General features: G+C 41.5%; 1 protein-coding gene across 2 annotated transcripts in view; it reads left to right on the top strand.

The window, feature by feature from the left end:
• ANLN (anillin, actin binding protein) overlaps nucleotides 1–22882 on the top strand; it is a 214696-nt gene extending 191814 nt beyond the window's left edge. For both annotated transcript variants that reach the window (XM_075827026.1, XM_075827024.1), the window contains exons 21-23: nucleotides 15802–15909; nucleotides 17487–17659; nucleotides 21213–22882. In XM_075827026.1, the coding sequence (XP_075683141.1) occupies nucleotides 15802–15909; nucleotides 17487–17659; nucleotides 21213–21336 (405 nt within the window). In that variant the 3' untranslated portion in view covers nucleotides 21337–22882. The remainder of the gene's footprint in view (nucleotides 1–15801; nucleotides 15910–17486; nucleotides 17660–21212) is intronic.
• Nucleotides 22883–23726: the final 844 nt, after the last annotated feature.

The following is a 23726-nucleotide window of genomic DNA, read 5'->3' as shown; positions in this document are numbered from 1 at the left end:
CGGAATACCTTTGTTTTCTTTGTTGGTCTTGACTGATGTGTTTTTTCTTGCCTTGCTCAATGTGTCAACAGGATAGCCTCTGTTCCTAAATTTTAGGGTAATTTCATCCATTCTTTGGTATCTGGTTTGCTCATCATCCACAATCCTTTGTACCCGGTTGTACTGAGATTTGGGTATAGAATTTTTTATGGATTTGGGGTGGCAGCTTGTGTAATGAAGTAAGCCATTTCTATCAGTTTCCTTAATGTGTAGGTGGGTAGTGAGCTTGCCAGCCACATTTTTTATGACCCGTGTGTCAAGAAAGCTAATGGATGTAGTGTCCTCAGTCATGGTAAATTGTAATTCAGGCCAAACATTATGGAGGTAGTTAGTGAAATTGACTGCCTGGATTAGAACGATTAAAATATTTGTTTAATGGGTAATTCATTAAAATGAGCTATCCTAGCCCTGAATACAGTACAACAGGCTCAGACCAGCGGTCAGTAATGAAGAGAGGTATACTGGTGTGGTGATATTGTTCCAGCCGCCAAGTAAAGCCTCTCCCCTTATGATATATTGTACTGACACCCCTCGCTGACTAAGACAATCCAACGCGTTTCAGTGCCACAGGTGAAAGTGACACATCATCAGGGATTATCGATTCTTTCAATACACTTATTTTTCACTGTTTCTGCCGGTTAGCACAATTGTGTGCTGGTTCAACCTCACGGCGCGTGTACGACTCTAATGCATTGGCCGCACACGCGCCGGCGAAGTTCCGGTCTTTTGACAGGCCAAAGCCCACCCACTCTGCTGGCGTAGCATCGGCCAGGCACCAACCCGCAGTGGACACGTCAAATGATGATCTTTGAGAACAGGTCCTATATTAATTGCAAAACCAAGGGGTTAGTTTATCTGATCACCTGTGATTGTAAATTGCAATATGTAGGGAAAACGATAAGGGAATTCAGAAGGAGGATCAGGGAACATATTTGTGATGTTAGGCGAAAAGAGGACACCCCAGTGTCCCGTCATGTCTGGGAGTGTCATAAGGATGATTCTTCAAGCCTCAAATTTCAAGGGGTGGAATGTATTAGACAGACATTGAGAGGCGGTGACCTGGATAGGAGGATCATGCAAAAAGAAGCACAATGGATCTACCGTTTACAGACCATTTGTCCCCTAGGTCTTAATGAACAGATCTCATATGCCTGCTTCCTATAGGAGAACTCCCTATAAATAACTAAAAAAACTAAAATTAAAAAACTAACTCCCTGATTGGCTCTGTGTTTTAGTGGTGGATGTTTTTCTGCCACTCATTCAGTGTCTTAATAATCTTGAGGTAGTATCCTTTTGGATAATTGTAATGTTAATTATACAGTGTACTTAATATGGCTTGCCCTGGGGGGACTTTATCGATGTTTTCTGCATGTTATATTAATATGCATGTATAGCAACGAATGGGCTTACATCAGTTCTCCCTGGGTCGTATGTACGCTAAAATACAGAGTATACTTTCGTTCTGAAGTTTGCTGCTTTAACGAGCACTATAAATTCAATCTAACTAGTGACTCAGTATCTTCCATTAATCTAATCTGATTGGCGATGGGGTGTTGGTATCTTCTTTGTTTTGAGATACACTTGCACCATGGTATTAGATCTATGCAATAGTAAACATCCGCTTTGAGGTCTCCAAGGCAACGAGGGACGCTGTAGCGTCCAAGCTAAATCTGATTGGCAGGTAGAAAGGGGGCTCGGCGCAAATCCTGCAACGTCATCATTTGACGTGTCCACTGCGGGTTGGTGCCTGGCCGATGCTACGCCAGCAGAGTGGGTGAGCTTTGGCCTGTCAAAAGACCGGAACTTCGCTGGCGCGTGTGCGGCCAATGCATTAGAGTCGTACACGCGCCGTGAGGTTGAACCAGCACACAATTGTGCTAACCGGCAGAAACAGTGAAAAATAAGTGTATTGAAAGAATCGATAATCCCTGATGTGTCACTTTCACCTGTGGCACTGAAACGCGTTGGATTGTCTTAGTCAGCGAGGGGTGTCAGTACAATATATCATAAGGGGAGAGGCTTTACTTGGCGGCTGGAACAATATCACCACACCAGTGTATACCTCTCCATTACTGACCGCTTGTCTGAGCCTGTTGTACAGTATTCAGGGCTAGGATAGCTCATTTTAATGAATTACCCATTAAACAAATATTTTAATCGTTCTAATCCAGGCAGTCAATTTTGAAAATTAACGGAACGTAACAATTGTATCATTGTGCTTAGGTAGTTAGTGAACTCAACTAATTTATCCAGTGGGCCGTGCCAGAGACAAAAAATGTCATCGATATATCTTTTCCACAGGATTATATGTTGTTGAAAGTCAGTATGGGGGTAAATTAAGTGCTCTTCAAAACTGGCCATGTAGCTGTTGGCATATGGTGGTGCAACATTAGAGCCAATAGCCGTGCCCTGTTTCTGTACATAGTAGGTGTCCTCAAAAAGGAAGTAGTTCTCAGTGAGTAGATCCGTACAGAGATCGATTTAATTTAGGATCTTTACCTGATCTGGTCATGATCTCATGTACTGCGGTCAAACCTTTGTTGTGTTGTATAGATTTGTATAGACTGCATACATCAAAAGTGACTAGAAGAGTATCAGGTGGGATCTCATTCAGCGTGTGTCAAGAAGGCGCTGGTGTGTAGAAGAAATGACTTAGTGTTTTTTTATCCAGGGGTTAGACGTTTCTCCATAAAGATGGCCAGTGGGGACAATATAGAATCTGTGGAGGCTACTATGGGGCGTCCTGGAGGGTTCTCGAGTCCTTTATGGATTTTGGGTAGTGTGTAGGTGTGATCGAATGTTGGTTGGTTAGGTAACTGGCTGTATCCTGATCATTGGTGCCCGTCAGCGTGTGTTTCTCTATAGTAACCCTGATTCTAGTGGCCATCCTATGTATGTGGTACTGATGAATGGGATGATAAATCGTTCTATTCCCCAATTGTCTATGGATTTCCTGCACATAAAGGGATTTGTCCATAATCACCAAAGATCCTCCTTTGTCCGCTGATTTGATGACCAGGTCTTTATCATCCACCAGTCTCCAGCGTCTGGCCTGTTGCCTGGAAACGTGCTCTCACTGTGTAGTGCAGAGAAGGTCAGCGTTCTCTGAGCTGCTGCTACAGTCTCCTAGTGTTTCTGGCATTCATTGTAATTTAGGTACTGATTCATCTCACTGTGGAATTTATTCATCTATTTTTTTCAGATTGCCACCATTGACCAGGTTGCTAACCATAAAACACAATAAGGCACTTGTCAAGGTTTGGCACTGACCATCACATTTGTCTGCTGTCTGTGTCACACCTACATTAATGTGTGTAGTTGGCTGCTTTGTGACACCTGGTGGGATATACCCATCTTTCTAGGTTCTATTAAAGCGGTGATATTCAGACTTCTTCCACAGGTAACAATTGGCATAGAAGAGTGGCGTGCCACGGGCATTACCGCATAGTTTGCCCTTCTGGGCACTCCACTTTAGCTAATTGATACTTGATGTACTCCTTCTTTTCCCTTCATTCCCATCTTACGATCCTATCACACATAGGTTGGATGGGTTTTTCCAATCTATGGGGTGCACTTTAATGAGGGACCACTCACCCCATCCCTGTCAGGCATAATATACCTCTCTAAGCCGGTCATTTTAATATTTAATTTCTATTAATCAATCCAAGAGATCAGTTGTTCTCTATGCTTCTTGCCCTTCTTCTCCCCACTCCTTCCCCTCCCTTCTCTATTTGTTCAATTATATTTGGTGGTGTACATCAGGGCAAAATTGGAAGCAATAAAAGTCTTTAAAAGGAATTTCTGTTACTGGATTTTATATAGGAAACAAAGTAGTGGACCTGTGGTAACACCGTAAATAGGGAATTATAGGAACTAGCATGCTAATATCACCCATATACAAACTGTTTCTGGGCTTTTTTTTTTTTTTTAGTTATTTGACATTTACTCTATTTCGATTTTTGCAGATGACACCAAGCTATGTAGTAATGTTCAGTGTATGGAAGATGTTCGTGAATTGCAAGCGGATTTAAACAAACTAAGTGTTTGGGCGTCCACTTGGCAAATGAAGTTTAATGTAGATAAATGTAAAGTTATGCATCTAGGTACCAACAACCTGCATGCATCATATGTCCTAGGGGGCGCTACACTGGGGGAGTCACTTGTTGAGAAAGATCTCGGTGTACTAGTAAATCATAAACTAAATAACAGCATGCAATGTCAGTCAGCTGCTTCAAAGGCCAGCGAGATATTGTGTATTAACCCCTTCCCGCTTTTGGGCGTGACTGTACGTCCAGATACAAAGTGTGTTCCCGCACACCGGCGTACAGTAACACCCTGTAGATAAAGCGAGCTCAGAAGCTGTGCGCGCTTTATCTTCAGTGGCTGTCAGCTGTCATACACAGCTGACATTCCGCTGCGATGGCTGTTACCGCCGATCGCAGCCATTTAACCCCTTCAATGTGGCTGTCAATGACGTCCGCCGCATTGAAGTGCTTGACAGAGGGAGGGAGCTCCCTCTGTACCCCCCAGGCCCCCCGCGATGGATCGCGGATGGCGATGGCAACCAGGAAGCCGTTGCTAGGCTTCCTGGTTGCCCAGGTACGGAAGCCTATTAGGTCCTGCCCGAGGCAGGACCTAATAGGCTAACTGTCAGATGATGAATGACAGTTACAATACACTTCACTACATAAGTAGTGCAGTGTATTGTACTGGGGATCAGAAGACCAGATCTTCAAGTCCCCAGGTCAGTGTAAAAGAAAAAGTGAGAAAAGTAAAAAAAAAATATTAAAGAAAAATAAATAAATAAAAGTTTTATCTAATAAAAACAATCGCCCTGTTTCCCTGATCAACTCCTTTATTAGAAAAAAAAATGAAAGCATGAAAAAAAACTATACATAACAGGTATCACCGTGTTCGAAACGGCCTGATCTATAAAAATGTCACATTATTTTTACCGCACGGTGAACACCGTGAATCATTTTAATAAAATAAAATGGTCATTGTTTTTCTTTGGTCATCTTGTCTCAAATTTTTTTTAATAAAAAGTGATCAAAAAGTTGCAAGTAACGCAAAATGATACCAATAGAAACTACAGTTTCACACATAAAACAAGTCCTCCCGCAGCGATATCAACTGAAAAATAAAAAAAGTTATGGCTGTCAGAAAATGGTGACACTAAAACACGATTTATTTTTTTTTAGAAACGAGTAATTTTATTGTGGGAACGTAGTGAAACGTGAAAAAAAACAATATCAATTTGGTGCCGCTGTAATCGTATCGACTCACAGAATGAAGTTAACATGTTGCTTATACTGCACGGTGAACACTGTAAAAAAAAAACTTGCTAGAATGGCTGTTTTTTGGTTTCCTCATCTCCAAAAAAAATGGAATAAATAGTGATAAAAAAAAATCACATGTACCCCAAAATGGAACAAATGAAAATTACAGCTCGTTCCACAAAAAACAAGCCCTCACACAGCTCCGTCAACGGAAAAATAACACGTTATGACTCTCAAACCCAATGATGCAAAATGACGGCCCAGACTCATTTTTTAGGCCCAGTAGTATTTCACTAAATACCCCACATCATCATTTGCTGGACCCCACAGGTGGACCCTTTAGATGCAGCGGAGATGAGGAAACTTTAGGGCCTTGTGCTGCTTATAGGGCTAGTGAAGAAGTCAACGATTAGGCAAGACTGGAGCGCAGATATTTTGTATAATACCCAATAAACCCGGCCTGTGCATAAAGGATTGGTTCAAAGCGTACCACACCAATCCATGGATTATTTATTCACCCCATTATTATATCATCCTATCATTCTGACCTGTTGCACTCCGCCCAGTTTACATATACCCTGATGTACTCCGCCCAGCTTACATATACCCTGATGTACTCCGCCCAGTTTACATATACCCTTGCTGTACTCCGCCCAGTTTACATATTCCCCCACTATATAAGCTGAAATACCAGTAAAATACCAAGCAAAATCTGTGCTTCAAAAGCCAAATGGTGGTCCAACTGAGCCTGGCAGTCTGCCCAAACCGCAATTTATGACCACATATGGGGTATTACTGTATTCTGGACCCGCTTAACAATTTATGGGATGTGTGTCTACGGTGGTACAAGCTGGGCACAACATATTGTGCACTGAAATGGCATATCTGTGGAAAACAGCAATTTTAAATCTGCAACATCTATTGTTTACTCATTTTTGCAAAACACTTGTGCGGTCATAATGCTCACTACACCCCTAGATAAATTCTTTTGAGGGATCTAGTTTCCAAAATGGGGTAATTTTTCGGGGGTACCACTGTACTGATACTATAGCTCAATGCAACATGGTGTCAAAAAACGAATCTTGTAAAATCTCCACTCCAAATACTAAATGGCGCTCCTTCCCTTTAGAGGCTTGCTGTGTGTCCAAATAGCAGTTTATGACCACGTGTGGGGTATTTCCCTTACTATGGAGAGAATGCTTTACAAATGTTACGGTGATTTTTCTCCATTATTTGATGTGAAAATGAAACCTTTTGACCTAAAGCTACATCTTAGTGGAAAAAAATGTAATTTTACATTTTTACTGCACAATTCTATATAAAATCTATGAAACACCTGGGGGGTCAAAATGCTCACTACACCCCTAGTTGAATTCCTCTAGGGGTGTAGTTTCCCAAATCGAGTCACTTTTAAGGGGGTTACCACTGTACTGGTACCTTAGGAGCTTTACAAATGTTACATGGTGCCGAGAAATCAATCCAGCAAAATCAGCGCTCCAAAGCTAAATGGCGTGCCTTCCCGTCTGAGCCCAGATGTGTATTCATACAGTGGTTTATTACCACATATGGGGTATTTCCGTACTCTGGAGAAGTTGCTTTACAAATGTTACGGTGCTTTTTCTCCTTTGTTTAAAAAATTACAAATTCTGAGGTAAAGCTACATATCATTTTCACTGCCCAATTCTAATGAAATTATGAAATACCTGTGTGGTCAACATAATCACTACACCCCTAGATCAATTCCTCTAGGGGTGTAGTTTCCCAAAATGTACTCACTTTTGGGGGGTTTCCTTTGTTTTTGCACCATAAGACCTCTTCTAACCTGACATGGTGCCTGAAATATAATTTAAGAAAAGGAAAGCCGAAAAATCCACTAAGTGCTCCTTTGCTTCTGGGGCCTTTGTTTCAGGCCCGTAGCACACGATGGTCACATGTGGGATATTTCTAAAAACTGCAGAATCAGGGCAATAAATATTCAGTTGTTTCTCTTGTAAAAACCTTCAGTATTACAGGAAAAATAGATTCAAATTGAATTTCTGCAAAAAAAATGCAATTTGCAAATTTCCTTTCCACTTTGCTTTAATTCGTGTGACACGCATAAAGGGTTAAGAAACTTTCTAAATGCTGTTTTGAATACTTTAAGGGGTGCATCTTTTAAAATGGGGTGATTTGTGGGGGTTCCTAATATATACTATATTCTATATATACTGTAATATATACCGTACTAACTATTTAAAGAGGCTCTGTCACCAGATTTTGCAACCCCTATCTGCTATTGCAGCAGATCGGCGCTGCAATGTAGATTACAGTAACGTTTTTATTTTTAAAAAATGAGCATTTTTGGCCAAGTTATGACCATTTTTGTAGTTATGCAAATGAGGCTTGCAAAAGTCCAAGTGGGTGTGTTTAAAAGTCCAAGTGGGCGTGTATTATGTGCGTACATCGGGGCGTTTTTAATACTTTTACTAGCTGGGCGCTCTGATGAGAAGTATCATCCACTTCTCTTCAGAACGCCCAGCTTCTGGCAGTGCAGACACAGCCGTGTTCTCGAGAGATCACGCTGTGACGTCACTCACAGGTCCTGCATCGTGTCAGACGAGCGAGGACACCGGCACCAGAGGCTACAGTTGATTCTGCAGCAGCATCAGCATTTGCAGGTAAGTAGCTACATGGACTTACCTGCTAACGCCGATGCTGCTGCAGAATCAACTGAAGCCTCTGGTGCCGGTGTCCTCGCTCGTCTGACACGATGCAGGACCTGTGAGTGACGTCACAGCATGATCTCTCGAGAACACGCTGTGTGTCTGCACTGCCAGAAGCTGGGCGTTCTGAAGAGAAGTGGATGATACTTCTCATCAGAAAGCCCAGCTAGTAAAAGTATTAAAAACGCCCCGATGTACGCACATAATACACGCCCACTTGGACTTTTACTTTTAAACACACCCACTTGGACTTTTGCAAGCCTCATTTGCATAACTACAAAAATGGTCATAACTTGGCCAAAAATGCTCGTTTTTTTAAAATAAAAACGTTACTGTAATCTACATTGCAGCGCCGATCTGCTGCAATAGCAGATAGGGGTTGCAAAATCTGGTGACAGAGCCTCTTTAACTCCTAATTCCCTCATACTCAAGTTTCAAGATGACTGTATTTAGCTTTTCTATATAACAGTTGGCAACATATATTTAAGCTATTGATCATATGTGATACAACTTTTAACTATAAGGAAAATGTTCATGCTAACTTTTTGCATTAAAAATTTACCAATACTGTATCTTAGTAGATACAGGCACAAATTAATTTGGCCAACCGGGCAGATAACAGAGAAATAAGATGTAATATGTTTTTTGTATTAATTACTCCCCATTTGCACTATATCTGCTTGTCATTGAATGGGAATCTTCTTAGTTTACTTCTAGAATCTGAAGTTCTGTCCTGGCTATGTACTGATCACACAGGTACAGGGCTCATTTCAGTTATAGTACAGTTATCAGAGCTCTGTCTTGTAGCAAGCCATGCTCCTGTGTGATCATCACATGACTAGGACAGATTTTTAGATTCTAGACGTAAACAATAAAGATACCCAATTAATGATTCCAAACCAGGGGCTGGCTGGCAAAGTTTAGCCTGGGGGGCAAGTACACAGCACTGACCCATGAGTAGCGGCCCATCCTTAACCTGTTTACCTCCACCTGTTGTATAAGGTGGCAGTGGTAACTCCGCTTTCAAATCCAGCTATCGTTAAAAGACAGCAACTGGTGTTGATCTCATGTTGGGAAGTACAATCTCCGATACAGTGCTAGAATAACTATAAAATGTGCTTAACCCCTTCCCGCTTTGGGCACTTTTGACCTTCCTGACAGAGTTTCATTTTTCAAATCTGAAATTTCACTTTATGTGGTAATAACTTCGGAATGCTTTAACCTATCAAAGCGATTCTTAGACTGTTTTCTTATGACACATTGGACTTTGTTACTGGCAAAATTTGCTCGATACATTCTGTATTTAAATGTGAAAACCACCAAAATGTAGCGAAAAATTTGCATTTTTCTAAATTTAAATGATTCTGCTTGTAAGAGAGGCAGTTATACCACACATAGTAGTCGCTAATTAACATCCCCCACATGTCTACTTTAGATTGGCATTGTTTTTTGAACATCCTTCTATTTTTCTAGGACGTTACAAGGCTTAGAACTTTAGCAGCAATTTCTCACATTTTCAAGAAAATTTCAAAAGGCTATTTTTACAGGGGTCAGTTCAGTTGTGAAGTGGCTTTTAGGGCCTTATATATTCGAAAACACCAAAAAGTCACCCCATTTTAAAAACTCCACCCCTCAAAGTATTCAAAACAGCATTTAGAAAGTTTCTTAACTCTTTAGACATTTCACAGGAATTAAACCAAACTAGAGTTGAAATTTAATTTTATGGCAAATTCATTTTTAATCCATTTTTTTTGTAACACAAAGTTTTACCAGAGAAACGCAACTCAATATTTATTGCCCAGGTTCTGCAGTTTTAGGAAATATCCCACATGTGGCTCTAGTGTGCTTATGGACTAAAACACAGGCCTCAGAAGTAAAGGAGCACCTAGTGGATTTTGGACACTCCTTTCTATTCGAATATATTTTAGGCACCATGTCATCTTTGAAGAGCTCTTGTGGTACCAAAACCATGGAAACCCCCCAAAAGTGACCCCATTTTGTAAACTACGCCCCTCGAGCAATTTATTTAGCGGTATAGTAAGAATTTTGACCGGTGAGTTGTTTTTTGTTTTTTTTTGCAGAATTTTTTGGAAGTAGGCCATGAAAATGAAAATCTACATTCTTTCAAATAAATTGTAGGTTTAGCTAATTTTTTTTTATTTTCCAAAAGGACTAAAGGAGAAAAAGCACCACAACATTTGTAGAGCAATTTCTCCCAAGTAAAACAATACCCCACATGTGGTCATAAACGGCTGTTTGGACACACGGCAGGGCTTAGAAGGGAAAGAGCGCCATTTGGCTTTTGGAGCTCAAATTTAGCAGGAATGGTTTTCGGAGCCAATGTCGCATTTGCACAGCCCCTGAGGGACCAAAACAGTGGAAACCCCCCACAAGTTGCCCCATTTTGGAAACTGCACCCATTGAGGAAATTATCTAGGGGTATAGTGAGCATTTTTACGATGCAGGTTTTTTGCCAGAAATTATTGAAGTAGGCTGTGAAAATCTACATTCTTTCAAAGAAAATGTAGGTTTAGCTAATTTTTGTCATTTCCACAAGGACTAAAGGAGAGAAAGCACTGCAAAATTTGTAAAGCAATTTCTCCCGAGTAAAATAGTATCCCACCTGTGGTAATATAAACGGCTGTTTGGACGCAGGGCTGAGAAGGGAAAGAGCGCATTTGGCTTTTGGAGCTCAAATTTAGCGGGAATGGTTTGCGGAGGCCATGTCACATTTGCAGGGCCCCTGAGGGGTCAAAACAGTGAAAACGCCCATTTTGGAAACTACACCACTTGAAGAATTCATCTACGTGTAGTGATCATTTCGACCCCACAGGTTTTTCATAGAATTTATTAGAATTGGTCAGTGAAAATAAAAACTATCCTTTTTCTTCAATAAGATTTAGCTTTAGCTCAAAATTGTTCATTTTCTCAACGAATAAAGGAAAAAAAGAATCCCAACATTTGTAACGCAACTTCTCCCAAGTACGGCAATACCCCATATGTGGTCATAAACTGTTGTTTGTGCACACTGCAGTGTTCAGAAGAGAAGGAGCGGCATTTGGCTTTTGAAGCACAGATTTTGCTGGATTGGTTTCTTGACACCATGTCGCTTTTGCAAAGCCCCTAAGGTACCTGTACAGTGGAAACTACCCAAAAGGGACTCCATTTGTGATACTACACCCCTTGAGGAATTAATCTAGGGGTGTAGTGTGCATTTTGACCCCACAGCTGTTTCATAGATTTTATTTGAATTGGGCAGTGAAAAAAAAAAATTTTTCCAATAAGACGTAGCTTTAGTGCAAACTTTTTCATTTTCTCAAAAAATAAAGGAGAAAAATAACCCCAACCTTTGTTAAGCAATTTCTCCCGAGTATGGCAATACCCCATATGTGGTTATAAACTAATTTTTGGGCACACGGCAGGGCTCAGAAGGGAAGGAGTGATATTTGGCTTTCGGACTACAGATTTTGCTGGATTGATTTTTGGTCGCTATGTAGCATTTGCAAAACCCTTGTGGGACCAACAATGGAAACCCCCCAAAAGTGACCCCCATTTTGGAAACTACACCCCTCCAAGGTATTCACCTAGGGGTGTAGTGCGCATATTAACCCTGCAGTTGTTTTGCATCAATTAGTGTGTACTCGATATTGCAGAGTAAAAATTTTCCATAGATATGCGAATATGTGGTGCCCAGCTTGTGCCACCATAACAAGACAGCTCTCTAATTATTATGCTGTGTTTCCCGGTTTTAGAATCACCCTACATGGGGCCATTAATCTTTTGCCTGGACATTTGACAGGGCTCATGAGTGAGAGAATACCATGCTAAATTGAGGCCTAATTTAACGATTTACACAGAATTGGTTCACGATTGCAGAGGCTCAGATGGGAAATAATAAAAGAAACCCGCACAGAAGTGACCCCATTTTAGAAACTACACCCCTCAAGGCATTTATTAAGGGGTGTAGTGAGTATTTTCACCCCACAGGTCTTTTCCATAAGTAAATGCGCTGCGTATGGTACAAAGTAAAAATTACATTTTTTCCCCAGAATTGCCAATTCAGTGGCAAGTATGTCATGCCCAGCTTATGCCACTGGAGACCCACATCCCAAATATTGTTAAAAGGGGTCTCCATGCTATGGCGGTGCCATATATGTGGAAGTAAAGTGCTGTTGGGGCACACTGTAGGGCTCAGATGGGTGGGCGCGCCATTTGGCTTTTGGAGCGTGGATTTTGCTTGGTGGCAGTTTTGTTTGGAGTTTTACTGGTGTTTCAGTTTATAATGTGGGGCATATGTAAGCAGGGCAGAGTTCATCAGGGGCATAGTCAGGGGGTATAATAATGGGGTAAACAATAAAATAATCCATAGATATGTGTTACGCTGTGAAGCAATAATTTCTGCACAGGCCGGTGTCGCACTGATAAACGGTGTCTTTACTTATCCCCCTTTTGGTCCACACTCTGCACCTTTGCAGTTTGGGGAATTTTGCTAAGAAATGCTGGCCTTTGTATAATACGGGCACCCTCGATTCTAGCAGATATGTTTGGGCCCGCCCCCCTTCCTGGTTCCCTAATTTTAGGACCCCGATAAATCACCTCTTGAAACAGACGAAATGTTCCCCTCTGATCTGCACAACTGCATATTTTTTATTTCCTGACTTATGGAAGCCTTAACTAATTTTATTTTTTCATAGATGTAGTGGTATGAGGGCTGGTTTTTGCGGGACGAGCTGTAGTTATTATTGGTACCATTTTGGGGTACATGCGACTTTCTGATCATTTTTTTATCCTATTTTTTTGAGAGGCAAGGTGACCAAAAAACTGCAATTCTGCCATAGTTTTTTAGGGGTATTTTATACAGCGTTCACCATGCGTTATAAATTACGTGTTAACTTTTTTTATTTTTTACAACTTTTTGCACAATAAAATTACTTTTGTAAAAAGTATTTTATCTGTCGCCATGTTGTGAGAACCATAACTTTTAAAAAAAATGTCGTCGACTGAGCTGTATGAGGGCTTGTTTTTTGCGAGACGAGCTATAGTTTTTATAGGCACCATTTTTGGATACATGCAACTTTTTGATCACTTTTTATTTGCATTTTTGTAGGGCAAAGCGACCAAAAAACACATTCTGGCATTATTTTTTACGCGTTCACCGCGTGGAATAAATAACATATTTTATCGTTTAGGCCGTTACGGTCGCGGTGATACCAAATATATATGGTTTATTTATTTATTTTCAATAATAAAGGACTTGATAAGGGAAAAGGGCGATTGTGTTTTTTATTTTATTACTTGAAAATTTTATTATATTTTTTACTACTTTTTTTTCACTGCGTTTAAGGGGTTAAAGGCGGGGATCGAAGCTAACTTCGGTCCCCACTGTTACAGCAGGATGTCAGCTATCAGATACAGCTGACCTCCAGGGGATGATTGCACCGACTCTGAGCCGGTGCCAAGCATTTGGCTTAAGTATACGACATTTTGCGGGAAGCACTGGCTTTCCATGTCGTATACTTACAACAAATGTCGGGAAGGGGTTAAGGAGGACCTGTCACTAGGTCATATAAACTGATGGCCCACTGTTGTTGTCTGCGTATATGCTAATTTGCTGTAGTTTAGCCGACCAGGTGTGAGCTACCCTTAAGCTGATTGGTCTGCATCAGAGGTAGGGGGGATAGCTCGACCCTGTATTGTGCGTCGTGGTTTATTTTTATTTTTTAAAGCTTGTATTAACAGAAAATGAAAACATAAACTTAATCATCCACTTATGTTACTGATTCTTGGCTGTTCCACCACTGATGGTTACCTGGGTCCCTTTTGATAACCTGGTGTCCATGTATTATCCATAACATTGTCACATTACCACAGTGTGATGTGACATTGTTATGGACGACAGACCTTACCCCAGATTATAAATAAGCATCAAGAGACCCATGAAATAATCGGCGGTGGAACAGCAATGATCAGTAACGTATGATTTTATGCACATGCAAGATTTATCTAAAAAGAAACCCCTTCAATTAATGCTTTTCTTTAGATTATATGAATTTACAACCTGTTCTAACAAATTGAGTGATGGGGATAGGGCTGCCATCACAAAATTTTGGGCCCATATTGTTCAATGATCTGGACCCCACTGCGTTTATTTTATTAACATAACTTTTATCCTGAAACGCGTTGCTACAAATTCTGAGATACACAAATGATCTATAGCCCCCTACTCCAGACGTAGCGCCTCTAGGATAGGGCTCCAAAACGACACATGGTCGCCCCGAGTCAGAGTAAAATCGTGCCGCTTTTTCATAGTGTTTTTGTGGTGCTTTTTTTTTTTTGCTCAGCCAGATATTACATTTAAAGTATGTAGTAAAATATATAATGCACAATATGCGCCACATTTTTTTGGCCTTTTTATGGTCCGTAGGGTTGTTATTTTTTTTCTTTTCCCAAACGCAGTGTGCTGTGGGTGCGGTGTTTTTCCATAGGCGCCTCTATAAGACTTCAAAAAGGCCAGGAAATAAGCATGTACAAATTGTCACTGAATAAAAAAAAACCACCACTATAAGACTAGAATCGCATGCAGTTTTTGTTGCAGTTTTGGATGTAGTCTTTTGGGCCAAAGCCAGGAGTCAATCCTAAAAGAAGGGAAAAGTATAAAGAAAAGACTGATATGTCTAATTTCTTATGTATCCACTCCTGTGTTTGGCTCCACGAACTGCCACAACAACTGCATGCGTGATTCCATCCCAAACACTAATATTTTAACAATCGCCGGTGTTTTTAATATGCAGTTTAAAATGACAAAAAACCTCTGAAGAAGGCCTAAAGGTATAGTCGTACACAGCGGGTGCAATTAACAAAAACCTTAAAACCGCATCTGAAAATTTGCATGCTGTTTTACCACATTTTTGGGGTGCAGTAATTGGCCGTTCCTGTTTTTTGTTTTTTTTTTACAGGTGAAACGTATTTATTTTATGTTTCACATATGAAATCAGTGCAGCCAAATACTGCAATATAAAACTGCTGTAAATCACGTGTGTTTTGTTTTTATTAGATGCAGTTTTTAACTGTACCTCAACCACTACGTGTGGATATACTCTAAGGAAAAAAAAAGTCAAACCCCACACGAATAAACATGTTGCAGTTCGGGAAATCTCTTCATAACTGTAATTTTATTTAAGGGTATGTGAAAGTCGCGACATAAAAATGCACTACGTGTGTATAGATAGAAAAGCCACACATAATCCCCTCCCCTGCCCATAACCTTTACAGTACCCCCTACCTGCACAGCAGATAAACTGAAACTGTACTTGCAAGTCCTGAGCTGTGGAAAAATCCTCTGAGCTGCCTGCAAGGAGAGCTGATTGATCGGAGAGACAAGCAGGAGCTTTTTACTGTAATCAATGGCATTCTGCACAATGTGTGTGACCTCTGGGCAGCTGCATTTTGTGATGGCACGTCTGATGTGTATTTCCCCGAGATTATATTAAACCGCTTCCATAACGCTGCGCTGCCCGAAATTTATACCCGTACACCTAAATAGTAGCAACTGGTGGCCGCAGCCCTAAAAATTTACTAGGGGAACTTGCCTCGCTCCTCCCCCCCCCCCCCCCCCCCCGGCCCAGCCCGTCCCTGCTACAGATAGTAATGCCAGCAAAAAGCTCAAATCAATGTAATTCCGAAGATTTTCTACAATAAATGAAAATGTCAATTAACATGTAAATTATTTGCCTAGAAAAAGTTAACACTTTTTTACCTTTAAATTATTTTCTTATTTCTAGACTATGTTTGAAGACGTAAGTGGATTTGGTGCTTGGCATAGACGTTGGTGTGTACTGTCTGGTTATTGCATTTCATACTGGACTTACCCGGATGATGAAAAAAGAAAGGTTAGTCTCTAAAAATACTTTATTTGGGTGTGTCATTGCACATGTGGCCACCTCTCCATTGGGATCGTGACCTGTCTGTTTTTGAGGTTTGATGTACTCTAGCAGCCAGACCTCCACCAATTTGACTTATATAATGTGTCTGAGCGATCAGTAGCTAGAAGTCAACAACCACAACCACGTTGTAGCTGAGCAATCTAATTTATTGGTGTATATGTTACAGCTCCAACATTTCAGGCCATTTTCAGGTGATTGTCATAATTGTCAAATATTTTGGGGGGGGACATTCCTTTAGTTCATTCGTCTCAAGCACGCGGCCCTGGGGCTGTCATCTGCGGCCCGCAGGACACAGAGCCGCTAGTACAGGCTCTGCTCCGAGACTCTGGAATTCCCTGACATCGCTGTCCACATATGAACAGCGATGTCAGGGTCTTCCGCTGAGCTGAGTCCCAGGCAGAGCGCTAGTACAGGCTCTACTCCGGGACTCTGTGGAATTCCCTGACATCGGTGTCGATGTTTGGACGCACGATATCTGGGTCTTCCGCTGAGCGGAGTACCAGGCAGAGTGCTAGTACAGGCACTGCTCCGGGACTCTGCGGAATTCCCTGACATCGCTGTCCATATATGGACATAGTGTCAGGGTCTTCCCCCAGAGCGGAGTCCTGGGCAGAGCGCTAGTACAGGCTCTGCTCCGGGACTCTGGAATTCCTTGACATCGCTGTCCACATATGAACAGCGATGTCTGGGGCTTCCCCAGAGCCGGAATTCCGTGCAGAGCGCTAGTATCGGCTCTGCTCCGGGACTTTGTGGAATTCCTTGACATCGCTGTCCATGTTTGGACACACGATGTCTGGGGCTACCCCAGAGCCGGAGTCCCCGGCATAGCGCTAGTATAGGCTCTGCTATGGGACTCTGGAATTCCCTGTTTGGACACACGATGTCTGGGGCTTCCCCAGAGCCGGAGTCCCCGGCAGAGCGCTAGTATAGGCTCTGCTCTGGGACACTGGGGAAGCCTCTGACATTGCTGTCCATACATCGACAATGATGTCAGGGGCTTTCCCAGAGCAGGAGTCCCATTGATGTCAGGAGCACAGCTGGAGTCCCAGGAAGAGACTACTAGTGTGCTGCTCGGGACTCCAGCTCTGGGGTTACCCCTGACATCCATGTCCATATATGGACAGTGATGTCAGGAACAGAGCTGGAATCCCAGGCAGATTGCTAGAAGCGGCTCTGCTCCAGGACTCCAGCTCTGGGCAAGCCCCTGACATCACTGTGGCAGCATGTACAGAGGGCACTGTGGCACCATGTACAGAGGGCACTGTGGCACCATGTACAGAGGGCACTGTGGCACCATGTACAGAGGGCACTGTGGCACTATCTAAAAAGGGGCTGCCCAATATGGACGTGTGTCTGCTAAACGCTGCTAACTGAGCCGCCGGCCGGCATTTAGCGACACTTAAACTGGATTGTTGAAATAAGCACGTGGAGAATGCTCCTTTTATTTCCTGACTTAAAGCTATGTTAGTGGTGGGGGAGAATGCAATGTTCTTATGCTCATTTTCTTTTTCATTGCTTTATAGACTCCTATTGGAAGAATAAATCTTGCAAACTGCACAAGTAAAAAAATAGAGCCAGCAAATAGAGAATTCTGTGCAAGGCCCAATACATTTGAACTAATTACTGTCCGTCCACAAAGAGAAGGTGACAGAGAAACACTAGTCAGCCAATGCAGAGACACACTCTGTGTCACCAAGTAAGTGCTGTTTTTTCTTCTGTATCCTTCCTGTATCTACATGAGCCTATACATCAAATAATGGCAATTGTGTGGTGTTCAAAATACATCTTGTATGTTGGTCACTAATGATGGGGAATAGGGAAACAATGCTGCAGGTTTACTATTGTTGTTACGCCAGAATTATTACCCATGTTTCAACGCTTAATTGATGATAATCGTTTTAGACAAATTTAACAAAGAAATGCGCCCAAAACATCAGATACTTGTGACTCGCCCGACAAGGCGGAGTGGATTAACATGCAGACAAAATGTGGACTAAAATAAGCCAACCAAGAGGTGGTATAAATTTAGACCGAATCGTCTAAACGTGCGCCAAATGTGCGACACTGATAAATTTGGCGCATCTAGTCTAATTCTAAGTTGTCTTAATTTGAGACAGTTTTCTATAACCTGTCCCAATGTTGTAATAGGTACCTCAGTGACAGAAGAATTTTGAAATTTAGATCCTTGAAATATTTACATACAGACTGCGTTATTATTGGAGAGAAAGTGTTACATTTGTTAGCATTATGTTTCAGAGTAGACATATATGTAGACCGCGTTCTAGTATAAAGATAAATCCTAAGTCTGTCCTCTCATTACATAGGAGAACAAGCTTCCTTTTGTAAAGCAAACATAAAAACCAAAAAACAGCTTTACGTGCAGCTATAGTACATAGTTGCCAGATAGGCCTAGTTCACATCCGTGTTGGAGGCTCCGTTAGGGGCCCCTGTCGCAGATTCAACCGAGATTTCCAGAGACCATAGCGAAGCATGCTTCGCTATGGTCTCTGGTAAAATCACGGAAAGCCGTCATAACTTTCGTTTTATTCTCTTGTTCTACTCTTCTGACAGAGCAATACAACGGAACACACCAACGCAGGTGTGAACTAAGCCTTACTGAATCACTTTCTTTACAAGTGGGGTGTGTACAGATGGTAGAATGAAAAAGTCAGAGTAGGCAAATTACTTATCAGACGACCAAGGCTGACTTCCGGCCATAATATGACCAGAATTTTAGTGTTCCTGTTTTGCCCTTAAGACTTAGAGGCTCTGTCACAACATTATAAGTGCCCTATCTCCTACATAAGGAGATGGGTGCTATAATGTAGGTGACAGTAATGATTTTTATTTAATAAAACGATCTATTTTCACCCCTTTATTAGCGATTTTAGATTTATGCTAATGAGTTGCTTAATGCCCAAGTGGGCGTATTTTTACTTTAGACCAAGTGGGCGTTGTACAGAGGAGTGTATGACGCTGACCAATCAGCGTCATGCACTCCTCCATTCATTTAGGGATCCTTTTAGATCGCTATGTGTTGTCTTATGCTAACACATTAACGATACTGAAGTGTTTAGACAGTGAATAGACATTCCACGGCATGTCTATTCACAATCTCTGCACTTCGTAACTCTGTCTGTGGTAGTTACAGCAGAGGAAGCATAATCTTGCGAGATTACGCCGTAAATGACGGGTTACAGCGAGATTACGCTTTGCTCTGCTGTAACTACCACAAAAACAGTAACGAAGTGCAGGGATTGTGAAGACATCCTGTGGAATTTCTATTCACTGTCTAAACACTTCAGTATTGTTAATGTGTTAGTATAAGACAGCACATAAGTATCTAGCAGGATCCCTATGCGCAGTCTAAATGAATGGAGAGGAGCGCCTGATGCTGATTGGTCAGCGTCATACACTCCCCTGTACAACGCCCACTTGGTCTAAAGTAAAAATACGCCCACTTGGGCATTAAGCAACTCATTAGCATAAATCTAAAATCGCTAATAAAGTGGTGAAAACCGATCGTTTTATTAACCCCTTAAGGACGCAGCCTTGTTTTGGCCTTAAAGAGGCTCTGTCACCAGATTCTCAAATCCCTATCTCCTATTGCATGTGATCGGCGCTGCAATGTAGATAACAGTAACGTTTTGGTTTTTTTGTTTTTTTTTAAACGTTCATTTTTGGCCAAGTTATGAGCTATTTTATATACATACATATATATATATATATATATATATATATATATATATATATATATATATATATATATATATATATATATATATATATATATATGCAAATGAGCTTTGAAATGGACAATTGGGCATTTTTTTTTTCGTTATGTCCAACTGGGCGTGTATTGTGTTTTTAGCTGGGCGTGTTTACGTGTATGACGCTGACCAATCAGTGACCAGTCAGCGTCATACACTCCTCTCCATTCATTTACACAGCAGCAATGTGATGAACAGGGAGATTACTGCTCTGTGCGGTTTCCTCCAATCAAGTATGCGAGAGGTTCAGAAAGAGCCAGATGCCTCACCTTAAGGATTAGGTAGCAAAGGTCCTCCCTGTTCTTCTCACTGTCCCACCTGTTATGGAATTTCAATTTTAGCGATTCCCCAAAGGCTGCTGTAGAGTGCCGGGATGGAGCGTGCACATAAAACCGCAACCTCTAATCCGTCAACTCTGATCGACCGTGTCTAAGGCGACCCTAAGGTGTTTGACAGAGCCAACCGCAAGGTGGGATGGACTTTGCTGCTTAGGACCCAGGTTGTCTTAGCAGAGTTCAGTGTTAGATAGGAGGTGCAATGCAGACTAACCTGAGCAGGAAACCAGACAGTCAGGGTATAAACAAAGTCCAAATCAGAAGGCAAGCAGATATCAGGAATAGCAAAGGTCAAAACCGTCAGTGAGCAATTAATCCAAAATCAGCAAACAAGGGGTTAACGAGAGACAAGCCGAGGTCAGTTTCTAAAAGGCCCAGAAGTCAGGAGTGCAGGGAATGTAGGAAGACACCAGAAGACCGGAAAATTCACAAGCACTGACAGGTGGAGAAGGCTGGTTATAAATACGAATTCTACACCTAAAGGCAGAAAGTCAGACAAAAGAGAGAGGCTCAAGGTGAAACAGACACACCCAGAAGCCAGAACCATGGTCCTGGTAACCTTTAGGCCGGATTCACATGAGCGTGTTCGGTACATGATATACGGTCCGTATGTCGGCCGCATTTCCTAGACCGAACACACTGCAGGGAGCCGGGCTCCTAGCGTCCGTTATCTATGACGCTAGGAGTCCCTCCCTCTCTGGGGAACTACTGTCCTGTACTGAAAACATGATTACAGTACGGGACAGTTTTCCCGCAGAGAGGCAGGGACTCCAAGCACCATAGATAACTATGATGCTAGGAGCCCTGCTCCCTGCAGTGTGTTCCGTCTGGGAAATGCAGCCGAAATATGGACCGTATATCACCGACAAAACACGCTCATGTGTGGGAGGCTTAAGGCAACAGGCGTCTTCCTGACCACCTTTGGAACCCCTATTAATCAGACATTTTAGGCCATATCTTAAGACCCTAAATGTAAAGTATAAAAGGGGGGACGACCATGGATTGTTGTCACTATTCATAAATGGTTTACAAATTTAGTTACATGCATCCTAATACCAAATTAACTTGTATCTTAGTAGAGACCATTTTTTAGGCAGAATAAATTTTCCCATATTATATTATTGATGTGTTTTTCTCCTCTCAGGAACTGGCTATCAGCAGACACTAAGGAAGAACGGAATCTTTGGATGCAAAAATTAAATCAAGTCCTTGTGGATCTGCGCATGTGGCAGCCAGATGCCTGTTATAGGCCACCCAACAAGACTTAGAGAACTGTAGATGTTTAGTGAAAGTGCCATTCAATGGCCTTTCCCTGTTTGTCCTACTTCAAAATAACTATATATAACCATTGGCTGCACATTTTCCTTCAAACTCAAGCAAATTGTATTTATTTTCTTTCATTAACCTATTACACTTGGACAAGCTTTAGCAAAAGTCATGAGTAGGAGAGGTTATACAATTTGAGCCTCAGATGGATAGAGCTTATGTCATATAGTTTGTTTTTAGTTCTTTTATTGAGTTGGTATGGAAATGTGCCTTTTGGGAGAGCTTTAACTTTCTGCTATATTATGTGCAATATAAGTCCCAGCATATTGGGACCTTGATGATTATGATGATGAGCACAGTTCTAATATGTTTGCTTTCAATATTGCAAAACTGCTGTCCTCTTTATAAAAGTGGGACAAACCACACTAAGTTGTTTTTTTTAACCCTTTCAAACACTCCTTGGTCACTATGACCCCACTTTTTTTTTTATTTCTGCAGGTGGAAACATTATATTTGTTTTTCTTGTGAAACATATTTTACGAAAGACTGTACTCTATTCCATACACATCTATTTAATCATGACCAATATTTTTTTTTCTTATATGTTGTGTTGAGTGTTTACCATCTATACAAATTAGGATAATCAGGCAACAAACTCCAAATTCGATTCAAGATTGCAATTGTTATTATTTTTTATTATTAATAAATACAATTTAAAAAAAACGTGTTTTTTCCTTTCTAGTCAACTAAACTAAGATAAGTAAATTGTAAGCCTATGAGCAAGATGAACAAATATCTGCAGTATTTTAATGAACAAATATCTGCAGTATTTTAATGTTGTAATTTTATAAAACTGCTATATTGCCAGCTATGAGCATTACTAGATATATATTTTACTCCTATAGCTAATAAGTGTTGAGGAAAATACTTTGAGAACATAGTTTCATATACATGTCCTGCAGTACATCTAAGAGCTGTTCAAATGGCAATTCATGTAGATAAGTTGCACATGGTAGAAGCAAAGGGCAAACTGCCAGTTTATTAAAATATAGTGGAAATGTGCCCTCACTGAGACCTTCACGAGGAAGATTAATCAGCTCATTAGCTCTTAAACTAGGAGTCACTCTGTCCGCAGTAACGACGGGTAACCGTAGGTTGATAACCATTGTTATCTACCTGTTTAATGTCACAATATTGCTGAATTGGCAGCAAGGCTTCGGGAACAGTGAGGCAATATGTAAAAACTAGTTTAGAACTTTAGATAGAACCTAGAAGTTCTCTGTCACTGCCTTGGTGAAACAGTTGGGTATTCATTTTTGATCACTATTTTGTGTACTATAGGATAATTGCGGTCATGTTAGACTCCTGCTTTGTATTAACGCACATGTGAACACTAACAGCTTTTCTATCATTCCTTCCCACAAATAAACTTTTCAATGTTTTCTATGTGTGTATCTGTCTCGCTTTTTGTCTTTTTATATTGAATTGTCAAATGTATGGGGATTCTGTCATTGCAAAATATAATTTGTATATATGTATTAAACAAGTTTTAATGGTCAAAATTTTGTTTTGTATTTATTTTTTGTAAAAATAAGAACCTCTAACAATATTCTAAATCTGTACCGTTCAGCCATAACACTAAAACCACCTAACCTAAATATTGTTGCAGACAAAGTACACTCCCCACATGGCAATGGTATTCCCTAAAGGCAGTGGCACCTTTTAGCAGGATAATGTGAACTCCGCCCAGAAATGGTTTGAGGAACATGACAGAGTTTAACCCCTTCCCGCATTTACACGTACAGTTACATCACGTAACTGTACGTGAAAATGCGGGAAGGGGTTAAACTCTGTCATGTTCCTCAAACCATTTCTGGGCGGAGCTGGTGTTTTCACGCAATTCTACGTAACTGTACGTGAAGGAGATGGAGCTGGCTCAGGAGCTGAGCCAGCGACATCACCGCCGGGTGACCGCTGTATGTTACAGCTGGCACCCTAAGCTATCGGCCAGGACCGGAGCTAGGCTCCGATCCGACCGATTAACCCCTCACATGCTGCGTTCAGTAGAGATTGCAGCATGTGAGGAGTTTATAGCCACCAGCACCCCAGCAACGTAATCGCTGGGTTGCCGGTGGCTGCAAGGGCGATCAGAGGCCTAATACTTACCTCCCGGTCTGCCAGCAACGAAATCCTCCTATGCCCCGTCATCGGCGGGGTCCAAAAGGCTTCCGGTACCATCGGCAAGATGGCGCTGGCTCAGCTTCCGGCTCAGAAGCTGAGCCGGCGTCATCAGCAGTGGGTGTCCGCTGTATGTTACAGCGGACATCCCACTGTAAAGGCAGGAACCGGAGCTAGCTCAGATTCCTGCCATTAACCCCTTCAATGCAGCGAT

This window comes from Rhinoderma darwinii, chromosome 5 (genome assembly GCF_050947455.1).
Source record: "Rhinoderma darwinii isolate aRhiDar2 chromosome 5, aRhiDar2.hap1, whole genome shotgun sequence".
Lineage (NCBI taxonomy): Eukaryota > Metazoa > Chordata > Amphibia > Anura > Rhinodermatidae > Rhinoderma > Rhinoderma darwinii.
Note: the sequence above shows the minus strand (reverse complement) of the source record. Positions and strands in the feature narration are given on the sequence as shown.